At 39.9% G+C, this 24,241-nt stretch overlaps 1 protein-coding gene across 5 annotated transcripts; it reads left to right on the top strand.

Annotated features, from left to right (window-relative positions):
* Positions 1-948: 948 nt before the first annotated feature.
* HMGN3 (high mobility group nucleosomal binding domain 3) lies at positions 949-23,855 on the top strand. Of its 5 annotated transcripts, none has more exons than XM_050314275.1 (6): positions 949-1,162; positions 15,151-15,201; positions 18,844-18,873; positions 19,515-19,562; positions 21,912-21,984; positions 22,543-23,855. In XM_050314275.1, exons 1-6 carry the CDS (start codon positions 1,148-1,150, stop codon positions 22,554-22,556), a joined length of 231 nt encoding a protein of 76 aa, XP_050170232.1. In that variant the 5' UTR covers positions 949-1,147; the 3' UTR covers positions 22,557-23,855. The 5 variants fall into 5 exon arrangements, with proteins under 5 accessions (XP_050170232.1, XP_050170231.1, XP_050170229.1 ...); XM_050314274.1 differs by having other exon boundaries at positions 970-1,162; positions 21,912-22,025; XM_050314272.1 differs by lacking the exon at positions 949-1,162 and adding an exon at positions 1,291-1,650 and having other exon boundaries at positions 21,912-22,025.
* Positions 23,856-24,241: the final 386 nt, after the last annotated feature.

The following is a 24,241-nucleotide window of genomic DNA, read 5'->3' on the forward strand; positions in this document are numbered from 1 at the left end:
TTGTATAAACTACTTAAATATATACAAGTAGTATGTAAACAAGTGGGTGTGACTCCCTAGTTTTGTGGTTTAGATGTAATTGGGAGCAAACCCAGCTGGGTTCCTGCCCTGGTGGATTATCAGTACAAATTAATTAATATAAGCCCAACAAAGCTGTTGAAACAGTATCAACAGGAGAATCTAAACTCTTCTACTCCAGAGATACTGTAGTTTGTTGTCAAAATAATGTTGTGGGAGAACAAGAGATGTGAGTTCAAACACCCTCAGGCTGAGAGGAAAAATGAGGCCTATGGCTGCTACATCCATGTGTGTATCCTAACCACTTAGCTCTTGGCTGAAAGGCAGGTAGCCGGCACCTTGGAAAACCTTTGATTTCAGTTCGGCTTCTTCTGCAGGTACTTGAGAGTGATTGCTTAGGCTGATAACCAGTCAATTACTTCTATTTTTCTCTTTGAAAATTTTAAAAAATGGTATTTGATGGCATTTGAACTTCAATTGAAGAACTGATTACACCACCTTGTGTTTCTCTCAGCAGCACTGCTTTGTCTTGCTGGTGATTTACTAGAGTAATGTAATGAGGAGACCTGATACAACAGCTTCCTTGCATCTGGAGAATGGGAGAACGGTCGCGATGGAGAAAGATTGCAGAAGATTTCAGTCGAGGAGGGGAAACCGGAACCTAGCGAGGAGAAGACGAAGGCAAATTTGAAGAGGCTGGAATTATGCACCTGCACGACGGCCACTGCAGGGGTTTGCGAGCGGATGCTCTTCGCCGCTCACCGCACGCCAACTTGCCCGACGCGCCCAGATCTCCGGCTCGCCTTCCCGACGGCTGATGGCGAATCCCGGGCCCGTGATGAGCCGCTCCCGCCGGGGCGGGGGGCGCGGCGCCGCCGGGGAGCCAATGGGGACCCGCGGCCGCGCTGCTCCGCCCGCCCCGTCGGCGAGGCGGGCGCTGGCGGCGGGGGCTGCCGGGGCGCCGGGGGCGGCGGGGCGGCGCGGCGGGCACCGGGCGCGGGCACAGCTGCGGGCACCAGCTACGCCGGTGTCGCCGCTGCCGCCGCCACCGCCACCACCGGGCGGATCCCGCGCTTCTGCCGGAGCTTCTTTCGGTCGCTTTACTTTGGCGGCCCGGAGCAGGGACATTATGCCGAAGAGAAAGGTGAGGCGCCCCGGGCGTGCGGCGGGTCCTGCCTCCCCCCGGGCGGGGTCGGGGGCCCGAGCGGCGGCCGGCGGGCCAAACGCGCATCAGGGACCGGGAGCGCCCGCCGCTCTCCCGCCGCCGCTCCGTGCCGGAGCTCGCGGATGGCTCCCGAGCCCGGGCATTTTGCTGCCTGTTGCAAGCCCCCTCCACTCCGCCCCGCCGCTCCCCGCCGCCTGTTTACTTTCCCGGTGCCGCGCGGGGCGGTGTCGCCCCCTCCCCGGGGGGTAAAGTCGCGATCACAACTCCAGCCCCCACCTCCCTCCTCTCTTCCTCCTCCCCCGCCGGGGAGAAGCGCCGCAGCAGCTGCGGCTTCGCCCGTGGCCCCCGGCGGGAGGAGTTTCCTGCTCCCAAACTCTGGCGTCGCGGCGGGGAGGGGGCTGCCCCCACCCGGAGCTGCCGGATCCCGCCGCCGCTGCTTCCCGCCGCGCCGGAGTGATGGCTCCGAGGTAAAAAGGAGGAGGGGAGAGGCAAGCCATGTTTAAAACAAACTACACCCTTCTCCTCGCCTCCCGCGGCAGACCCGTATGTACCAACTCCAGCGCCCATCCGGGCAGGGCCCCCGGGGGCGGGGGGCGGCGCCTCCCGAGGGAGCGCCCGCGGCCCCCGCCGCGCCGGGGGAGCCATGGCGGGGTGCGGGGCCCCGCCGCCGTCCGGGCACCTCGGGGCGGGCAGCCTCGTCGGCAGGGAGCCGGCTATGAGACCGCCTTCCCCAGGGGAGAGAAACTTGGGCGGCCCCTCGGCGGCCGGGCTCGGTGGCGTGGGGGTTTTTCTATCCTTCCCGTGCCTGCTGGAGCCCGAAGCCTTGGCGGCGCGGCCGCCGGGAGCGCTCCGGCGCTGGCAGGAGGCGGGCTGAGCCTGGACGGTGGCAGCCGGCCCCCTGCCGCCCCTGCAGGGCCCCGGGGGTGGGCGGCCGAGGGAGGCCCTGCTGCCGGAGATCCTCGCAGAGGACTTACTGCCTGCCTTCTGCAGGCGCTAAGAGTGTAACGAGAGACTTGACACTAATGCATGCTACGACAAAAAACGATAGCTGCAGTCCTTTAATTTTAACTAGGTCAACCAAAGCAAAGCAATTTTTGTTTTTCCCAAATGTCACCTGTGACCTCCTAATACGTTATATGTGGGCTGGGGCTCAAATCTGTTTTAATAAAGGTACAGGTAGATGATGCCCTCTAGGTAACTCAGTGTTTACTTTTTATGCTGTGCTTATTGGTTATCAGAGGTATCCAAATGTCAACTTATCAAGTATGCAACTGAATTATTTAATTCATAGTTGAGGACCTAATTCTCGTTCTGAAAATGGTTACAACCATGGGGTTGACTGCCCTTATTGGAATGACTGGGTTTGAAGTCAAAACTGGCGGTTTTTCCTCCTGCTCTACTGTTACTTCACCATTGTGTGCTTCCATACTTTTATTGCCATTGCTTGTCATCAGGAATAAGTTGAAAATTAGCTTGTGTCAGTAGGACTCTCCACAACTTTTGAAACCTTAACTTCCTACCTTGTTTCCTTTGCCCTTTTGCATTCTTACACTACAGATGTTTCAGGCTGTCCTTCCTAAGTGGGGGGTAGAGTTAAAGACACTCCTGTAGGTTTTTGTGGTCTGTTGTGAAATGTTTAGTAAGAGAAACCGTCTTTGAGTAGGAAGTCCAGGAGAACACACCTCCTTTCTAGAAGACCACAACAAAAGTAATAAAATCATTGCATATGGGATCAGAACAATAGAAACTAATTTCAGTGGTGCAGTAAATTTTATTTTGCATAGTATTGTGGGTAAACATTTACATTTTCAGGTTATGTATGAAGTGGGTTCCAGGCAAAGTGTACGATTAGTGGTTTTACTTTTTCAGAAAAGTAGAATTGCCATAAGTATTTTACAATAGTCAATTTTATTTCAGAATAACATCTACAGAGTGAGAAGTTCATGATACAACAGTAGCTGAATAGTTACATCAGTCAGCCTTCCACACAGAGGACAAACCCATCACATGCAGCTAACAGACAATTTTTCTATTAAAACACTCTAACTTAAAACAAGGCTTGTAGCACTGAAAATTTTATAAGGAAATAAACATCAAAAGTCAAAATGAGAAATTTTCACAGTTGTGGGGGTAAATAAATAATATTGCAAAAAGGGTTTAAATCCACTTGTATCTATTTTTGTGTATCCTTAGTTATCTAAACTGGCTGGTTCTTTTTTGTTTGCTTTTCATCTCTGATGTTTTTCATCTCTGTGTAAACTCAAGTCAGTGGCCGAGTCCCTGGCCTTATGTTCATTGTGAATATTATGAAGAAAATAATGTGGTCTATCTCCCTCCATTTCTCTGGAGGGCTGTGGCCTAGGCTATTGGGGTATCATTGCTTGTTGCTTGAGGGTCATAGAGGAAAGAAAAAACTTAACTGTGTATTGAGGTGGTGTTAAACACTGTGCTGAAGCAAAAAGGTGTTGAACTCTGGGCTGCTCCTGTCAGATCTCTGTACCCTTCATCTGTGGTAATAACATGTTGTGGTGTGCACGTGGCCTTTCACAAGAAGAATGGCATGCCAGTGCGGGTTAAACCAGAAGTCTTGTTGTGGTATTGATAGCAACGAATGCCTTGAAATGGGTTGGGATGTTTTGTTTTGTCACTTGTCTTTCTGGAATTAGCTCTTGGATCATGGTGAAAAACTCCTTGACCTTGAAACAGCCCCAGTAAAAATATCCCAGTGTTATCCATAAAAGGATGAAGAACCATTCTGTACCTGATGACAGGGAGAATCATGGTATGGTCACATACACCCATGTGCATAAGCATCCATCAAGCTGAACAGCACTTGGCCTCTTGAAGTAAAATGTGCACCATCTCTGAGGGATGTTAGTAGGTCAAGTGGTGACTTGTCCAGTATTGGATGGGCAGCCTGTCACTTAGTTGGCATTGCATTTCAAAATGACCCAGTTTTATTCTGAACATCTGAATCTATGCAACACCGCCTGCACGTCACTTGTTTTGAAAATGCTTGGAGAGGAATCAGATGTGAGGAGTAAATGCAACTTCTTAAACCATCTCTTTTTTTTCTTTTTAGTGTGATATCTTTGAATATTGCCATTGTTTCAGAGCAAGTAAAAAAATAGTGTTCTAATTAGCCATTTCAGTAGGTTATTAGGTAGCTCCAGGTAGTTAGCAATGTCGTTTGGAGTATAGTTGATACTATGAAGATACAATAGAGAACATCTGTGGCAGGTTCCTGTTCCATTATGCAAATTCACTTTCTTTACAGTCAGAGGTACTAGTTGGTTCTATTTACTGCAGAAAAAACCCCGCTGAATATTTTGCTTGTAATGCTGCTTCTTTAGCAGAAGTTAGAAGGTGCCTTATTCAATGGTTGTCCTGTCATAGTGCATTTATAGTTACCTGATCACATGATGGGGTTTTTGTGAGACTCTTGTTAATTGTTTTGCCAACCAGGTATCTAGTCAGTGTATTTTCTAATCTTTGGGTTTAAGTGAATGTTCTTATATGTACTAACTGAGAGCTGTTAAATTCCACTTACACTTTTTTTTTTGTCTAGACCTAAACTGAGTTCTCTTTGTAAAATTCCTCTGCATATTTGAGTTTGTATTTCTGAATTGTCATGAATATTCAAAGAGAAATGGTGTTCCTTATCCACTAGTAGGGGAAATGGGGCACAGAAGTAAATTGCTGAGTTGTTGGAATGGTCCCTTTATCTTGGATTCTCAAGTTAAGATGACTGTCCTGATGTTTTATTCCCCCTAATAAGCACCACCTGCTCTTTTTGATGGTGCATTTGTTGTTACTTCACCAAATTTGTCTTCTTCCTTAGTGGTGTGTACATAGAAACTGAGGAACTTGCAGTAATAACCAGTTCTCTCAAATTTTTGTTGGAGCAACTTGTATGTGATCAAACAATTAACTAATGAAGCTGAGGTCCTGCAGGTGACAGCTCTTTTTGCTGCAGCTCTGAATGATCCTGCTGTTGCTCTTTGGTCTGTGGAATGAAGTCTAGATCTTCTGCAAAGAGTAGCAGGTGAGTTTGTGTTCATGATGCAGCAGTGTGAAGTATACCTGAGTGCCGTTCAGCTCCATTTCATGTCCCTTTCCATGTTTTGATACTTCTGCTGTGATTCAGTCCATGTCAATTCAACGTACTGTATGTAACATAGTGGTTTTTCTTCTAAGGTTCTGTTAATGTTGAAGCTATTTGGCAGAAAAGAAGCTCCAGTGATGCTATGGGGGCCCACACTTTCCTAATAAGTTGTTTTATCACTGAGGTTGGAAGCTCTCTTTAGTTTATCCTAGAACACAGTAAGGCACACTCTGTTAGCAGTGAGACTTAGAAATGGGGAAGGTTCTGATTTCATTTCACACTCTGTAGGTGATTATGGAATAGAAAGGAAAAAGGAGGCAGTACCAGATCCAGATGTCTTGTCTACTTTCTTCTCCCCACTCCTGTTTTGTCCCATGTCTTTCTCCAGACTTTCACTTGAACTCCCACTGCGTTTCATGCTGTTTCCTCCTTTCTCCCTGTCCACGAGAACTAAAAGCAAAAGTCAGAGCTCTGAAAAAGTAGTTTCTCTTTCCACTTTTTTAGACCACTCCTAGGCTACTCAGTAACTACTGGAAAAGAGGCTAGGCAACAACAGAAGATGATGACCTTCGTTACATCTATCACTGATACCACTGACTTTGACAAACTTCTGTGTAACAGGTCAGCAGAGTCCTCAGGTGGACTTCTACCTTCAGCATCCTTTGCAGGGACAGGTAAAACAATTGCTCTGCAGAGATGCACTTAACATTCGAGCAAGGCAAAGAGAATAGATGTGCCAGAGCATCTTAAAAGATTGCAGAAGCCTCCTAATAGAAGGGAGAACAATGTTTTGTCTCTTAGAATTTTAGAAATTGTACCATTTGTACTGGATTTTTAACTATTGAGAATTTTAAACCTTGATGTGTTTAAAAGCAATTGAAAACTGCTTAGTTGCCCTGCTCCAAGAAGGTCAAGTCAGTTGACCAGACTGACTCAAAGGATCTACATCTTTCATAGAAAAATTAAGCAGAAAAAACTGCAAACATTTATCTGTGCATGGTATGCTTAGATACAATACAGTGTAGCAGTGTTGAGTGGCACTGAAGAAAAACCATGCTTGAGCAATGCTGCTGTGCCACATAGCAATAAATTATGTTTACAGGGCTATTAAATATATGCAGCAAATACTTGTCCATCTTTTATCTTAGAGCCACTTTAGCTTAGAAAGAGCTAATTGTATAATTTCAGCCGCTATTATTAATGTTGTTGTTGCTGTTATTTAGTTATGGAGATTAAAAGTTCATTGGCCAAGGGTTTAATGGTCTAAAACATTTCTGATAACTTAATGCAAGTCTGTAAAAATCTGATTCATTACGAATTGATGGCAATGTATATAAATTTTCTTCTTAGACCACACAGAAATATAATTGGACTTAATGAATGGGCAACCTGAAAATGCTTAGATTTTCACTGATTTGTTGATTAAAAATCATTTTTCTTGCTTCTTGGGCACATTAAAGCATTATATCTGATGAGGTGTTGTTAGTAGTACAGTCTACTTTGTAAGTCATCACACCTGAGTTCAACACTAACTGTGCACATGTAATCTTTTTATTTATGGTAGTTCAGCGCTCCAACATGGGCAATACTATTTTGTATGCTAGAGTATTGGTATTGTTAAGTTTAAAAAAATAAAAAAGCCCTGTGTGTAAATGGAATGTAGCAGGTATATGCTATTTAGTTTAAGGCTGCTTTTCTTCTGTGTTACTTGAAAAGCTTCACTTTCTCTACTATTCAATACCTAAGCAGTAGCTGTGTACAGGCATGGTATGTTCCAGGGTGTATCATTCCTTTAGAGAAATTGTGTGAAGTTGAATTTTGCTTGACAGGATTGTAACATTGTCTTTTGTGTAGAGTGTAAGTAAACAAGATCCAGAGATTTCTCTGGAAAGTTAGCACTTTGTAGGGTCATAATGGCCACCATCTATTTTCTATTCTTTAACTGCACTAAGCTAGCAGAGTGATTTATTCCATGGCTCCAGTAACCAAAAAGATGATTTAATGTGCTGTACTTACATTTCAGGCCATCACTATCTTAAAGTTTGTTTACTGAACAGGTTTGAATGTGAGTTGGAATTTTTTTTTTAAATCCTGGATCATTTTACTCGTCCAAGTTAGAGATGCTGCTCAGTGGCACAACAAATGTGTGGTAACCTATTAGAAGGCAGCAGGGCTGGGAACGAGCCACTGGCTGCACATAGAAGTGAGATGCTTTTATACCAATTTTATTGTCAGCAAAATTGGCAGTGTGGGACTTCACAGTTTAGTCTGTAGTTCAACAGATAATTTCAAACTGGCATATACAGGCCAGAAGAAGCAAATCCAGATGCTTGTTCCTGTCCTTATTCTGATTTAACCTGTAGGATATCGTGTTTGAGGTAGTTTTTGGCCAGACCTGTCTGCTGATCTAGTTTCCCACGGCACAAAGAGTTAAGCTGGCTTATTGACAGGAATAATTAGGTGGGGAAGGGCAGAACTCTTCCTAGCAGTAACCAGACATTCATCTTTGATTTTATTGTCCCTAACTTAGAGTTTCTAGAGGAGTATTTCTTAATTCTTTAGAATAATCAGAACAACTCAGTGTTCAAATTGTGTCCTTGCAGCACTGGGGGCAGGAGAAGGCATCGGGCTTGGTTTTTATTTTTGTTTTTTTTCCCCTCCTTGATGTCTTCAGAAGCTACCAGTTTTCAATTAATTGCTGCTGTGACTTGGAGATATAGCTCCTGTCTTCCCATAGTAAAGAGTGGGTGTACTTGGTAACAGTAAAAGCTACAAATATAAAGTGCTGTGTTCCCTAACAACATTGGAATCTGTCTGCATGAGAGAATCCTATATGTTCCCATCAACACCAGCTTTGTTGGGATGGTTGGGTATGTTTGCTCATCCCACCTAGCTTTCTCCATTGACTTAATGCTACCTGAATTAATAGTGGCAGAGAGTGCTTCCATACTTGGAAATCAAGGTCTAAGGACATTTTTACCTTTGCAGTGTTTTGTTCCTCTCAAGCAGAATTGAGGAGAGGTGTTGGTGCTCTATTTGTAGTAGGAAAACATCCTTTATCTCTGCTGCATTGTTTCTTCCTTATCCCACCTGTACCCTCTTGGAGACATACTACTTTATTCTTCTCTTGAAGCTGCATTTAGGCTGTCTGTGAAGCTCTTCATTCTGGGTGATGTAGTAGAGCAATACTCCTGTTAACTGCAGCTGTAAACATTATTATTGGGATGTAAGAAATGGGTGTATTTAAGGCTTTGTCCCAGCAAGCTTTGGTACCTGCTATCATCATCTCAAAGGTTTGATGTTCTCTAGCACCAGTTAGTTGAAACAACAACAACAAAAACCCTTTTTCTTGATTATGGTGGTTTTATCACAGTAATGTTCTCTGTGATAAGAGGAATTATATTTTGGGAATCAGCTATTATTGAAAGTAGTTATCTAAACGTAATCTGTAGATAAAATCTTCAGATAAAATATTATTTTTTTTCAGAAATACTTTGTGCTAGTTTTACTTTGCAGATCTGATCAGTTCTATTTACATACAGAGTTTGGAACCTAATCTTCAAGGTTTTAAAAATTGCCTCTGTACACAGACTTGGATGAGTTGAGCAGCTTCATCTCACTTGCAGAATTGTCATCAGCTTTGAAAGGTCAGAGAAATAATATTAGGGGCTGGATTTCATCCATCATATTTTTTGAATCTGCCTTTTTTATTTTAGGGTGGCAGTAAAATGGTTAAGCAAATATAGAGACAAGAATTTACTTACTACCTAGCTGAATTTTCATGTCTAGTGTTCAAGGAAAACTGAACAATTTCAAATGCACTGTGCTCACTGCTCCCATGGCTGATCTGTATTTTTCAAAATGCAGCTGATTACTTCACTGTCTGAAAAGGGAACTGTCTGGCTAATTTTAAATTACAATGCTGGGTGTATTTTTTAAAATCTGAACCTCTAGAAACTGCTCTTATTTCTTCACTCTAATATAGGTAGAAGATGTTGTATTCAAAAAACTGACTATAGGGAAGAGAAACTTGGAAGGAAAAATGAAAGCCAAAACAGTTGGGAGATTTGTTTTAAAATGTCCCATCAAATGTAAATGCATTTTCAATTGTATTGGTCAATCTTTGACCTCTTTTCAGTGGGAATAGCAAAACCTCAATGTACAATGAAGGAATTTCCTCTTTTGGAAAAGCATTTATTCTATCTGGTTTTGGCTATCTAGAAATACCCCAGTCCTAACTTGGTTACTGTCTTTTCTGTTTTGTCTGGAAGAGCATAAAGCTCACAGAAGTCACCTGTCAAAATTAAGGAATTTAATAAAATGCATTTTCTGAACCTACTTATTTTGTTTATAACCTGGCTGTTTGTATTCTTAATTTCTTATATATTCTTTGAAAATGCAATGCATGCCAACGAGTCACTCTATTTGGCTTGAATCTGAGCAAAAATGGAGACTTTGATCAAGAAGTGTCTTCCCTGATTTTTCCCCATTAACATGCAATTAGCATATTAATACCAGCGATATTAATGCTTGTCTTTATATTTAAACTTTTAAGTACCATTCGTCTTTCCAGAGCTTTATGATCCTGACATTCTCCCCCAAAGAATTAGAAATTTAAGTATTCTGCTTTTAATAGATGTAAGGTGAAGGGATTTAAATTCTCAAAACTACACTGTATAATATTTCACTAGAATAATTCCTAACAAAAACATTAAAATACTATATAGTTAAAGAACAGATATTTAAGCAGTGTAGGGTTGTTTGGATTTTTTTTTTTTGTAAAGTATGTATTTGCATGTATGTACAAAAAAATAAACCTCATATTTCTTGGGAGAGAGCAAGACAGATAATTTCAGATAAGTATTAAAGAAATCCAGCCACTAAACAGATCTATTCCCTTCTGGTTCTGGCAGAATTACTTTGTTGGGTTTTTTTGAATAGGAGCATGCATATTTTTTCCCCATCCAGGATCAGATTGGTAGAAAAAAGAAATGAAGGGGTGTAGTAGGAAGAATACCTTTTTCTTAAAATGTTTATTAGAGGAAATTAATTTTACTTGAAAAGTTAATTCACATTGTCTTGACAGTGAGTACTGTTCTATCCACTGAAAACAGATCAGAGAACTAGTTATAAGCAAAGGTTAATGATAAGATGCTGAGGGAGCTAAATGAGGAAACAGTTGTTAGAACAGCGTTGCAGGAGTTGGTTGGTGTTAAATTAGTTGGCATGCAGTCGTCATTGATCTAAACCAAGAAGTAAATAGCATTTTAATTACATTTATGAACTAGCACAAAATTCAGAGCTGCTCTGAAGACAAATAATTACAAGATGTAGCATGTATGGGGACAGTTTTTATTGATTTAAATTTAGTCTAATGCAGAGTTCTACTCAAAAGGAAATGAGTGGGGGGGGAAATTTTTGGAAAATAGTGCTGTAAACTCTGACAAATACTTAGGACTTGATACATCTTCTTTTCTTGCAATGTGTTTTTTCTTGCAAGCTTTTACCTTATTTTGGTTGCTGAAATAAATAGTTGGAAGAATGACCAAAGCATGACATCATGGAAATTGCAGCTGCAACAGTGCGCCAGGAAATCTACAGGCAAATCCCCTTGCAGGCAGTGTATTAAGATGTGGCTGAACCAGCTTGTAAAGGGAGGAAATGTTGTTCAGAATGCTCATGTGCTAGGACAGTTAGGGCTTTCTGCCTTTCTAACTTCTTAACGTGGTAGCTAGAATGAAATTTGCATCTGCTTTTTTTTTTTTCACGTGGGTACGAAAGGACTGATTTCTGTCCCATCAGAGCCAAGGTGTTGAGTTTCGGTTAGTAATAAGATCCTGAAGAGAATGAACGATCTATTTAATTTTATACCGACCTTCTACTGACCGTTACTTCTCATGTACTTGTATTCTCATTCTTCATGCTTTTTAATATACTCTTTTGTAATAGAACGGTCCATTCATTATAGTACAAACAAAATATTTATCCAGAAGTTGGATGCTGCAAGTTCAAATGTGTTTCTTTGGATCTCTCAAACAAACATCAAGAACTTCACTACTTTGGGTTACTGTAGTCTCATTACATCCTGGTTGTATTTCAGGGTTTTGATTAGAAAAATTGAAGCTTTGTTGTTTTGTTTTTTTTTTTTGTTTAATTTTTTTTGTGGTGCATCTCTGCCAGGTAACGCAGCCTTAAGAACAATTAAAAAAAGGAAATTTACCCATATGTTCTATTAAATATTTCCTTAAAATAGTTATCTGTTTTCAGTTGTAACAGTTCTGTAATGATGTTGGCATTGCAGATACTGCAGTATTTCCTTGTGTGGAAACACTGTTTTCAGGTTGTAAAATTCAAGACTTGTATATACAAATAAGCTCAATGTTAATATTCCTTCAGGGGTTTTTTTAATGTTCTCTATAATCTATTAATATTCGTTTGGTTTTTTCCAATCCACTCAAAATAATTTTCTAGGTTATTCTTAAAAAGAGATGGGGAAAAATCAAATAATAATTAAAAAAAGCTGAACACTCATAGACAACTTTCCAGATTTTGAAAGTTATGCAGCTCTGACAAATCTTACAAAACTTAGTTTCAGCTTAATTTACAATCTTATTGCCAATATGTAGTGCTAACTGAGATATAACACAATGTGTGGTCACCTCAACCTAAAACTTGTTAGTGGTTTAAATGTCAAAATCATACTTAGAGGTAGCCAGTCATCTTATTTCCTGTGCGTTTCTCTGTGAAAAAAAAAAAAATCACTCTTATCTTTGTCCTTATTTGCTTTTTTATTTTACGTCTTGTCTCTTTTAGGCATCCATACAGTATCAGGCACAGCAAGCCTTTAGGGACTACTTTATGAGAGTAATACAAGCATGTGATGGAGTACAGCTGAAGAATTACTGGGGCTGGAGTCCTGCCCTTGTCAAATGATTCAGTGCTTGTACTGGTCTTTGATTTTTCTCCACAAAACTTGCAGTGTGGACAGTCCTGCTCCTGACTGGTTTATGATGTAAGGCACAGTATCCAGGGTGCATTTTATTGTGACTGGGGTGTCTTGTGGAACACGGTGAGCCCTGGAATTATGTCATGTGGGAAAACGTGCCAAGGGGATGGGTTACATACTCAGTATGTTTGGTTGCTTTGAAACCAGAGGTCCTTCAGTAGTTTGTCACTTGGACAAAAGATGGGAAGGGTTCCTGTGGAAGAGTTAGGGGCAAGGACTTTTAAGGTTTTGGTGGTGTTGACATAGAAGTCCTGTGACTCCAGACAGTAGTGCAGACAATCTGTGTTTGTGGCATGCCAAGTTCTTCGAGAACTATGCTTGGCACAAATCCATTCATGTATAAATCTCTCTTTTCCCTAGGGAAAGGAGAAAGTACTGCAAAAATTAGTATGAAGAACCACATCAGCTGGGACTCATTGGAGTGTCTAAGCAGAACCCATAGAGGGGAAAATAAGTTTCTGTTCCTCTCTTAACAAATATACTGTAGCCATATCTGACATATATTTTTGTGTGTGTGTGTGTCTATTAGCTGAAACAGATAGAATAGATGGAATCCCAGGCTGCCTGCAGCTGCCCCATGCCACTTCATTCTTGTCTGTTGTACTGGCTTAATTGTTTGTGCAGCTGTGCAGTAAAATGATTCTGCCGGAGCAGGGAAGACTATATATTTATAATTTGTATATGTATTATAATATTTTACATTTGTTTGTGCAGCAGGCTATTTTTCAGCTGGATCAATTACCTTACTCATGACAAAGCCTCCCGTGCAGCTCTGCTGGCATACTGGGGAGCCAAGGCCCTGGAGGATGAGTGCAGCCTCCAGACACCTGGACTTGTAGTGATTGCAGAGAGGAAGGAGCAGGTCTGAAATGGAAATAAGAGCATGTCAGGATCCCTTGCTGCTTATTTGCACTGCTGAAATTATTACTGTGCATGTCCCTCCATGGAGGAAGTTGTGGCCTTCAGAATTGCTGTTGGATTTTCTAACTTGAGAGGGAATGCTGAGCTAATTAATTAGTTAACTTAAGTATGTTGTGCAATATATCCATAGTAGTTAGTACACAGATGCTGTGGTTGCACAGAGTATTTTTAATACAGTTTTTTTCCCCTGCAGTTAGCCTCACGAGCAACGTTTTATAATATGTTGTCAAGCAATAGTATTGACATCTAAAATCAGACTGCTGTGTCTATCAGAAGTGTAGGAGACTTCTCATTCATTACTGCTAAAGAGAATGGGGTAAATTACTGTGTGTTAACTGCACAGTATTGCAGACAGAGTTTGCTCCTGGGCAATTACTGCAAGGCTATTGCTATGTGGCAGTGCCATCCTGGGATAGTTTAGCCCTGTCTCAAAGCTCTGTGATTTCTAAAAGGGAAGCAGGGTAAAACAGCCTGACTGTGGAGTGTCAGTCAGTTTCATTTAGTTTATGATGAGTTTCTTAGCTTGGCTTCCAAAGAAAAGGAGTCATGCTGTCCTTCTGTCCCTGCTGCTGTAGATCTTATGTCTCTTGACCATCGTGAGGAAAAGATTATAAAATCTCAGAGAACTTCTATATAACTAGGTGCCTAGGACATGAAGGAGGCTATTTAAGTTCCCTCTCAGGGAAAGGGTGCAGACCAAGTTTGTTAGACTTGAGAATATTCATATGGGAGAAACAGATATTATGAATTCATGGACTACAGAAAAGTTGTACCTAGAGCACGTCTTGTATCACGAGCTGAAGTTCTAGGAAACAAGACCTTATTACTACTGACAGTGAACATGGAACTACTTGTTTTTGTTTTCTTTACAACTTTTGATGCTCCCAGCATCAGACCATAATGCTGTAGCAACTCTTTAGTAACCAAACTGAAAGGCTTTTAGAAATGCAAGCCTGAAACAATCCTGCAGGTGACTGGTGAGGCTGCAGTAGCACCGGGAGCAGTCAGGCTCCATTTTGGATGCCTGACTGTTGCTATTCTGAGTTGCTCTGCGCTGCGCTGTGCTGCTTAACTTCCTGCTGTTTTCAAGCTACTTAGATGATCAGTCCTCTGCTTTTTTTTTAAAGCAGCTGCTCTTGTGGCAAGATTCCTTTCAGTTGGGAGAGCACTTAGTAACAAAGCCACATTTTATTCCCTGGTGGGGGGATGTCTGTCTGTAAGTATGTTAAGAGCCCAATGCCAGGAGAAGGCAGTGGTCAACTGCTGCAAACTAGCCCGTCAGGCTGATAAAGTATCAGGCTGATACTTCATTCTTGAGAAGAAACATGTTTGTCACTAGTTTTCCTGTCAGTGTATCAATGTATTGCTAATTTTTGCTCTTCGGATGGAGGAGGTGAGATATGAGGGAAAGATACTTTTAAAACTTCCAGCTGAGTGGGGCTGAGATGAAAAAGGAGTAACTGAGGTAAATAAGTCATTCATTTCAGTAATGCTCTGCTTTTTTTAGTTCATCTCATCACATCTCATAACTAGTTAAGTTTGTATTTGGGAAGAAACGTGGTAATTTTCTTGGGGATTTCAAAAGCCCTCATTGAGCCTCAGATTTCCAGTTCGTACTGTTGTGCTACCAACAGCTGATAAGATGGAACTCCCACTGGAGCCTGTGGATGCTTTAGTTAATTGGCTAGAGGGCCCGCTGAGGGAGGTGTGTGTTACGATATGTATGTACCTGGTGTTCTGTCCTCAGGTTGTTGCTTGGAAAATCGAGACTGGTTTTGGTACAATGCTGCTTGTAAATACTAATACAAATTTGTCAGGCTTCTTTAAGTTGTTGCAATATATAGAAAGAACAGTCTTCACCATAATCTTGGTTTTGCTGTTGCCTGCATGTTTTTAAGTCTGTAATAAAAACACTGACTTAATATTTTCTTTCAGTCTCCAGAGGGTGCTGAAGGCAAGGATGCAGCAAAAGTAACTAAACAAGAGGCAAGTATATGTTTATATATATATATATGTATATAAATAAATTTATTTTGGCATGGCATTATTTAAGTGGACACCTGCAGTCTTGCACATCAGAAGATTATGTGTTTCTTTCTATTGAAATGTTTTCAGTGGGAATAATGACAGTAAACTGCATTTTTACCCTAGCTGACATAATTCGATTTTGGCACACTGAGGATTTACAGAACTTAATAGTACACCAGATAAATTTCAGAAACATGTAGAGCTTTGATAGACAAGCTCTGGTGGATCTTGTGGCAATAGTGAAGGGTGTAACTGCCTGAAACTGTTGCTCTGTCTCCAGTGGGTTGGCAGAAGAGGGCTAATGCACCCACCTCAGCCAGTCTGCTTCAAAACTATTTCTAGCCTAAGTGACTGATGGAAGAGTGTCTTGAATTAAGGTACCAGACTCTAAACTGGAGCAGTTGAGATGTTTGTGTGGTTTCTTTAAATGAATTTGTTTAAGGGCACCGTAAATTCTGTCAGAGAAGGCAAGGAGACGTGCTGATACCTTGATGTCTACAGTAAGGTTTGCTAGTTTGTTTGTCACAGCCTGTAGTGTGAATTTAAAAAAACCAAAACAAACCAAAAAACCAACAGGTAGAGAGTTATGAGAATTTGTTTTCTTAGGTTTTCATCTTTTGTGGCAGAAAAAGTTAAATCAGGATCTTGCAAAGAATGAGTGACTATTCAAATGAGTTAAGAATTAACAGTTCTGCTTGTAAGTATATTTGAACAGGAAAATAGCAGGTAAATATTGGCATGCTCTATAGTTTACTTGCTTGTAAAGAAAATTTTTTATAAGGCTTCCCGGCAGATTCTTAAGGAAACTAAGCTAGCATGAATTAAATGGAAGATCTTCCTAAGAATTTGTAACATATAAACTTATGAGAAGAGAAAGGAGAAGTGGTAGTTCATTTTCACAGTGGAGGAGATTTATTAGTGAAGTATTGGAAGGATTTGTGTTTGGGCTTGTACTGCTGGCAAAGTTTGCTGGAGCTTACATAAAATACCAGGGTAGTCAGAAGTGACAGAGGATGAGACTGGTAAATAAGTGATAAAATATCAGGAGAAACTCAGTATGAAGAAATGCAAATTAATACCTGGAGGGAGGGGAAGACAGTGGTGGTCACCAATTCAGCTGTTAATTGGGGGAGAGATTGTAAAATCACAATGAATAGTTACTACAAAATGTCAATAGTTCTAAATAGAAAATAATTAGAAAACAGGAAAAAATACTAAAGGACAGAATAAGCATCAGTGTATCACAAGGTTAGTTTGTTGCATTCTCAGATGTGAGACTACTAAATGGAGTTCTCCTGATAGAGGCCATAATAAAATTAAAAGGATACCAAATACAGTGTGACAAACAGAGGATGCAGAGCAGCTTTTAAAAAAAGTCAAACAACCAAAACTACAAAAACAAACAACACAGGTTTTCTAGGATTCTTATCTTTATATAATGGAGTTGTGATAAAATAATTAGTATCACAGAGAAAGGCAATTAGAGAATTACTACTCATGAAACCTGTAAACAAGAAGAATCTAATGAAAGTAAGAGGCAAAAAGTTTAAAGGAAAGACAACAGAGGGGTAAGGTTTTGCTTTTTGTTTTCCACACAGAGCATAATCCCATTATGGAATTCACTGCCACAGGATGTTGTGCAAACTGAAAGTGTAAATGAGTACTAGGTTATTAAACAGATTTGTGGAAAAAATAACTCTTAGGGACTATTTAAACACCCGATGTGTATATGATATCCAGGTTGGAAAGCTGGCAACTTTAGATAGCCAGAAGCTGATGCAGTAGGAGAGTGCAGTGTTGTTCTGTCTGCTCCTTCTTGTAGACTCTTTCTGTAGATGTTTGCTGGTGGGCCAGTGTCAAACAGACTGTTGGGTGAGCTGCTGGTGTCTGGGTTAGTACAGCTGTTTATAGGGGGACAAAGGTTCCCAAATAACATTAAAATGTGACTGTTGCTGACTTGGCTCTAGTTCCCTCCTTATAATCAGATAACACAAAATAGATACAAACTCCAAATGAGAGTTAAAATTACTTAGCTGCCAGGCTTTTTTAAGAACTTCTGGTTTATGCTGACTTTCTCATGGCAAAAATGCCTGCTATAAAACAAGTCATGGAACAGTCAGGAACAGCTGGGAGATATGGGAGAGAATTATAATTTATCTGAACCAGCATATTATCCTTTAAAAAGTAGATGCTAACAAAGCATGTCAGTTCCTAAAAGATGAAGCATAGAAATCATTGGTTAAGAAAGCAGATTTGTCAAAGACAATACCTTGCACTAGGAGTTCTTTGATTACCTGACCAACTGAAATGCTTTGTTTAACCTGTTGTAAAATAATGCTAGGCTGCTTAACAAGCAGTTGATATTCTGAATTGCCAACAAAAGGGAGGTTTACCTTTTTTTTTTTTTGTTAATGATGCATAAATATTGCATAGCTGAAAATATCTTTAGGAGCTTTTTGACAGGAATTCTATTTTGCTGGATGCAGATTTGAACTATTCACTACTGCTTTCCATTAAGAATACCTAAATGCCTCCAATGAATACAAATTAGTGCTTTCTTCAGATATTAACAACAGCTTTTTCTTGTTGCAGGGTGTGTGGAGACATGTTTTTCCAGCTCGAATTAAATCTTAATATGTAATTAAGATTATATTTTTGATTAATTTTTTAAGCTGTGTTATGTTAAATATTTGTTGCAGTTGAGTTGTCCATTGATTTTGGCTGCAGGTGCGATTCCAGTGTTATGACACAGACCAAACCTTAGTTCACTTTAGCTTTAATAACTCTACTGTGTAACTGGGTTAATCTGTTTTAATTAATACAAAAATACTGTGAACAAACTAAAGAGCTAACAACTATTTCTAAAACCTAACTGCAGTAATAAATTTATGACAAAGAACAGAATGAAATAAAATCTAGTAAGGAAAGTGTGTTGAAGTGATAAAGAAAGATAGAGAGAAACAGAATACCTGGCTTGATTCTTTCCTTTTCAGAATTGTGTTTAAATAGAAAAGACAATTTCTCCATCTCATCCTGCAGCTGTCTTTGTGCACCTGGACTCAGACTGAGTGTGCAGGGAACTGAGGAAGTAGAAGGAATTAGTTTCATATTTTGAAATTTTAGCACTCTGATAGCCTCTAGAGAAGGACATTAACTTCATTCAGCTGTTAATCAGATGGTATTTTTACCCACTGCTACAAGTAACGTCTACTAGATTCTAGAAACATAATTCTGAGTATGTATGAGAAAGGTTCAGAGTCCCATGCACGAGTAGTCAAGGTATTTATGAACCTTTCCATAAAACAGAAAGGGCTCAGAAGTACTTGTAAAAGGATGTGTGTGTGAAGTATTTAATTGTACGGAGATTTAAATGTTATAATTCCTGAACAACTTTAATTTCTAATTTTCACGTCACTTTGTCCATTTAAAATTTTGAGTGTCCAAAGTGAGGAAGATGCGAATTGTGCTTGGCAGTAGACACATATTTTGGTAGAGACGTATTTTATGCTGTGTGAAATGACTGATACTATGTCGTTTTGGATACTTTTTGCTGTAAGCCTATACAAATGTTTCCTCTTTTTTTTTTTTTCTCCCTTGTAGCCCACAAGGCGATCAGCAAGACTGTCAGCTGTAAGTATGTAGAGCACCTCTTGGTATATTCTTTTCTAGGCACTTACAGTTTCTCAGACCAAACACGTTTGTTACATTTTCCTTGATTCAATTTTTATTCTTGCTGAGGGGTATTTAAGAACTCTAGCACTGAAGTTATCTGTGTTTCCTTGGCTTCAGGTTGTTCTGACAAAAGTGTATTTCCCCACTGTCTGTTGGGTGCAGTATTGACTTTGTATCATTTTGCAGGCTCATGTTAGTTGTGGAAATCAGCTACTTTTCTGGGAAGGAGAAAGAACTGTCTTTCACGGACTGAATTTGATGCCATTACTAGTATTTGGTTTTAGTTCCTCTTCTCTGTTAGGACATAGCTGATGGTTTGTGGTGTTGGGTTTTTTTTAATAGTTACTACTAATCTCCACGTTTTACTCTAGAATGACCCCCAAATTACTTTTCATTTCTCGATAAGTGAGCTCCTGCAAACATCTGTGAATATGGATGAGGTCCATTTTTGCATAAAGGCTTTTCAGGCTCTTTCTAGATTGGTACTACTGAGCAGGAAGTAAGGGAAGCTGTGGGGTGGGGACAAGTGGGATGTGGAGGTGGCTGATTGACTCCCAGTAATGTGTCTAACACGCTGTGCAACTAAAAATGTTTTATAGAAACCTGCTCCACCAAAACCTGAACCCAAACCAAGGAAAACAACAAAGGTAAATAACTTCCTTTTTAGTTACCGTCATTGCAGCCAATAGTAAGCAAGTATACTCCTTCTTTGCATTGCAAACAGTTCAATTCACAGCATTTTTGGAGGCATTGGCTCCCCTGCCCTCTCTGCAGCTCCCTACCACTCCTCCCTGGAAAAAAACCCACAGATTAGATCATTCTTTTCTTTTTGTTCCACCCCTTCCTGGCCTCATTATTGGCCCAAAGAAAATGTCTTGCCTGTTTGATATGCAGACCATGTTAGTTTTTAGTGAATGGCTAGTTTAAGAAGAATTTTTACCTTTCCTACACCTTTCCTGAAAAGTACAAGTTTGGTTGAGTAAACTCTACCTGAGACCTGGCAATTTCTACACAAGGATTTGAGATTACTCACTGCCATCCTGTTTTCTTGTCTAGAGGGGCAGTACTTCATTTTGTAGTGAGAAACTCTTATCTGTTCTTGAAGCCTTGACTGTGGTTGAGAATGCACAATTATAATTGAAGGTGAAATTAAATATATTTAAATTGAATGGTTTGGGTTTTCTAGGCCATTTACAGTCAAATTAAAATCCTGTTAGTGTCTGAAATACCTTTTCAGGATTTCTGCATATAAATCATGTGCTTCTGAAACTGTAGATTTATTTGTGCCTAAGGGGGATGTTAAATAAGAGCAACTGCTTTATTGAAGAAAACAACCCACCCCATATGTTGGAAACTGAGTTTAGCACTCCTCACATTTTTCAAGTCCTTTTATTGGCATCTCAGTTGGGCAAGTACCAGGATACAAAGTCTGTATGTTGAAGTAAAGCTCTGACTTTGAACACTTTGTGATTTATCAAATTAAATTACCAGTAAAGTCTTTCTGGGTCCATCCTGCTCCCCTCTTAAAAAGAGAATCAATAAGGAAGGGAATGTGGTAGCTTCCATAGCTTCAAGTACATGTGAGATGATCTCAGTGTTACAGACTCAGTCTAGGTTGGATGAGAGACATTTGAAACTCATTTCAGATGACTCGAATCCTTTATGACATTACTCTAAGTAACTCTTTAATATGATAATCTCTTTTTTTCCAAAGTCTAACTGGATCACATTTTAAGGAGCATATTAATCTTGGTGTCCTAAACAGAAAACAGCAAAAGTGTGTACTCTGAGCCTGCTAGCAAACAACCAAAGATGGTACAGATTTGGGATCATTTTTAGTGTTAAAAGCTTGAACATTATGAATTTACTAAGGCAACATCTTAGCTTGCTCTTTTTTAAGTGATCAGAATTAGGATTATGCTCATAGCACCAGTGAGCTTCCAAATGATGCACCACAGCTGCTGTGTAACCTTGAAGCTGAGGGGTGGAAGGAGTAATTCAGGCTGCCCTGGAACTAGGATTAATGGCATTCTCTCCTCACTGCCCTACTCCTCTATGGGATCAGTGGGGAGAGGTAGTTAATGAAGGGAGACAGACCTTAATATCCCCGTTCACAGCTATTATTGCTATTTTGCATGGAGAATTTAGAGCAAATGATCCCATGAAAGATCTCCAGTGTTTATCACAACTGCTATAAATACTAATGTAAAATATTAAATGCAATACCATTTAAATTTTTATCCCATTGCACTTTAAATCCTTAACCTGTATCGCTACTAACCTTTAGATTGCAAACGTAAATAGGTATGTAGAGCAAGGATTTATGAAAAATAGTAGACATCAACATATGAATTGTTTAAGAGCAAATCTCCAACTAAAACTGTAGCTGTTAGAATAGTTCCTTTTGATAAATTCTGCTTTGTGCTATTGCAGATGGAATTTTATCGGTGTTTGCCACCTTAGTGTGTTGGTTGGTTCTTTCATTGACATGGTATTACCATCACAGACGTTATCAAAGTAACAAAAGGACAGCCAACAAAAAAGCTTAATTTTTAAAATCTAATTTAATATTTCACGTTAATCGAAAATGTAATGCTGTTACACAAACAGTGTGGTGTTTTTGCTTGGCTGAATAAGCTTTCAAGTAACTTTCATGTACTGTAATTGGATTTGTTCACACAGATATCTTGTATATACCTCTGTATAATACAGCTGAGCAATACCAAAGTAGTCTGATGTGGTTTTGTATCCCTGTAAAAATAAGAAGAAACATTAAAGATGCAGACACCACCATTTCCTAGAAATGTTGAGAGTCTCTATAAGTTCTGTGGATTTACATTTTCCAGGTAGCCTTTAGCTGGTTCTCTGTTTTAGTCCTTCACATGCAGTTTGCCAAGATTTGCTGTTTAGTTTGTGTAAAAGGGTTTTTTTGATAAAGATGTAGGGTTCTGGCTACTCATACAATATCTATGCCCATGTTTTTAATCTTCTGTCAGAAGGAACCTGGAACAAAGGCCAGCAAAGGTGCTAAAGGGAAGAAGGATGAAAAGCAAGAAGCTGCAAAGGAAGGTACTACACCATCTGAAAATGGTGAAAATAAAGCTGAAGAGGTACTTTCCACACATACCTCTTGCTGATTGAATCAGTGTTTTTTAATTATTCAGCCTTTCAGACATTTGCTAGCATGTTCATAATGTTTCTTTTTATTGCCCATAATGTTATTGCAGATTCGCATCTCTCGCTCAACTGTTAGTGTTTCAACATCCAGAGGTGCCCCACCCAGCACACTGTCAGTAAAAGGGCAGATTGAAACAGTGAAAGTTAAGGGTGCGGTAGAGCATTCAGCATGTGTGCAGTGAATAGAAACAGGTGGTAGTGTGGTGCTTTTCTGTATGAACCATGGAGGCTGACAGGTAAGGCTTGTATTGCTTTTGAAAAGCTGGGACCAATAAATCAAGAAAAGTGTGTGACTGTACCTGTTCCAGTTGCATAAATGCCATGTGGACATAGGTTTGAAACGGAGCTGTTGCAAGTAAGAAATGCCAAAGGAATAAGGATAGTTTGGGTATTTAAGTGCATAATGGCAATTTACTATAGTAATTGAATCTCTTTCTTTCTTCTCCACAGGCTCAGAAAACTGAATCTGTAGGTGACAAGAATGAATGAAATATCATGAAAATTTTGGGTTGATTTTATGTACCTCTTGGACAACTTTTAAAAGATATTTTTATCAAGTATTTTGTAAATGCTAATTTTTTTAGGACTATGATAGTTGACATATTAAACTGTATATGAACATTTCCCTTCTCATAACAGTGCTTTTAGAAATTCCCATTGTTGCCAAGTAATATAAATATCAACTTAATATTGCAAGGTATGTGTAAAATTGGATCAGCATTCCATACACTTGCTCTAAGAAATTAAGTCTTGTGCATATGGTGATGTTTTTACTGTGCGTATTTGAATTTTTCATGCAGTTTTTCTAGAGCAATAATCAGTGGTGCTTTTGTACTTAGGGTTTATGTGATTTTAATGAAACATGGATAGATGTGGCCACCTGCTGACTATTTTGGGTTCTTTTAATGGATTAAAATAAAAGGTCTCCTTGCCTGCAAAACTACAGCCTCCTAATGTTTTCTCTGAGTCTGAGGAATGCCTTACTCATATCTTCGACTGTTATAAGGAAGACTAAATGATTTAGTAACAGTTGTTTTGCATGCAGTCTGTTTGCTTTTTTCACGTATGTCTGATTAAAACCCACCCACATGGGAGTAGCAAAATGGGATTTTCAGTGGCCCACAACCTAAGGGACTTACAGATACATCCTTCATAGATACATTCATCAGGTACACTGTCACAGGGTGAGCAGAGTTGCCATACTCTGTCAGGACATTGCGTCTGTAGTGAGTTACCAGTATAGGATGACTTGCTTGTTTGATGGAGACATACAGGAATTTAAAAGAAGCTTTCTTTCTCCCCCACTCTCTTTTCATTAACTTGCATTGTACTCTGTGGAAACCCTTCTTTCTATCTGCAGCCTCAAATTTAATATAAATAGTAATTACTGTTCTGCTTCAGCTGAGGACAGTTGTTAATACATTGAAATCGCTGTTAAACAGCGCTATATATTTGTTACCTGGTAGAAATGGAACAATGAAAGTTATTTTTGAGGTGATTGTGATGATGTGGTAGATTAGCTAATGAGTTTTAGTGTCCATGTTTCAACTCTGCAGCTCATTCTAAGCGCCTTTTACGATTTTTCTCCTTCTCTTTTCTCTAGAGGCCCTGGTATTTCAATTGTTACTTCTGGGATGGGAGGGGTCAAAGAAAAGATGTTCCTGTTCTTCAGTAGCATTGATTTGTATTGCTCAAGTGGTAGCCATTATGTCTGAGGATACCTTTTGCTTGTTTAAGCCAATAAATAAATGACTTTTGCCTGACCTAGTGTTCTATTTATTCTTTGGGAAGAAATCTCCTGTTGCCTTTTCTAATTAAAACTGAAAAGAAGCCAAGCATATCTACACTTAAAAATTGAAGCTTGATTACCAAAACCCTCCATGCTAAGTGGAACAGGAGTTAAGACCTGCACTGAGATAAATGTCACATGCATTTTTTTTGATAGGCTTGCTACACCCACAGAAGTGGAGGCTGTTCCCTGCAGCATAAACTCAATTTTGGAAGAAAATTTAAAGTAATTCTCCGCTTTTGGTGATTGAAGGCAGAGGGCTGTAACAAAAACTGTAGCCAATGAGAAGTTCTTAATGTTACTCAGAGATATGTATTTGGTAGTCCTACACAGTACTTCAGGTTTGCTTTCTGATGGACC

This window comes from Myiozetetes cayanensis, unplaced genomic scaffold (assembly GCF_022539395.1).
Source record: "Myiozetetes cayanensis isolate MyiCay16 unplaced genomic scaffold, myiCay2020 scf2-11, whole genome shotgun sequence".
In the NCBI taxonomy this organism is placed as follows: Eukaryota; Metazoa; Chordata; class Aves; order Passeriformes; family Tyrannidae; genus Myiozetetes; species Myiozetetes cayanensis.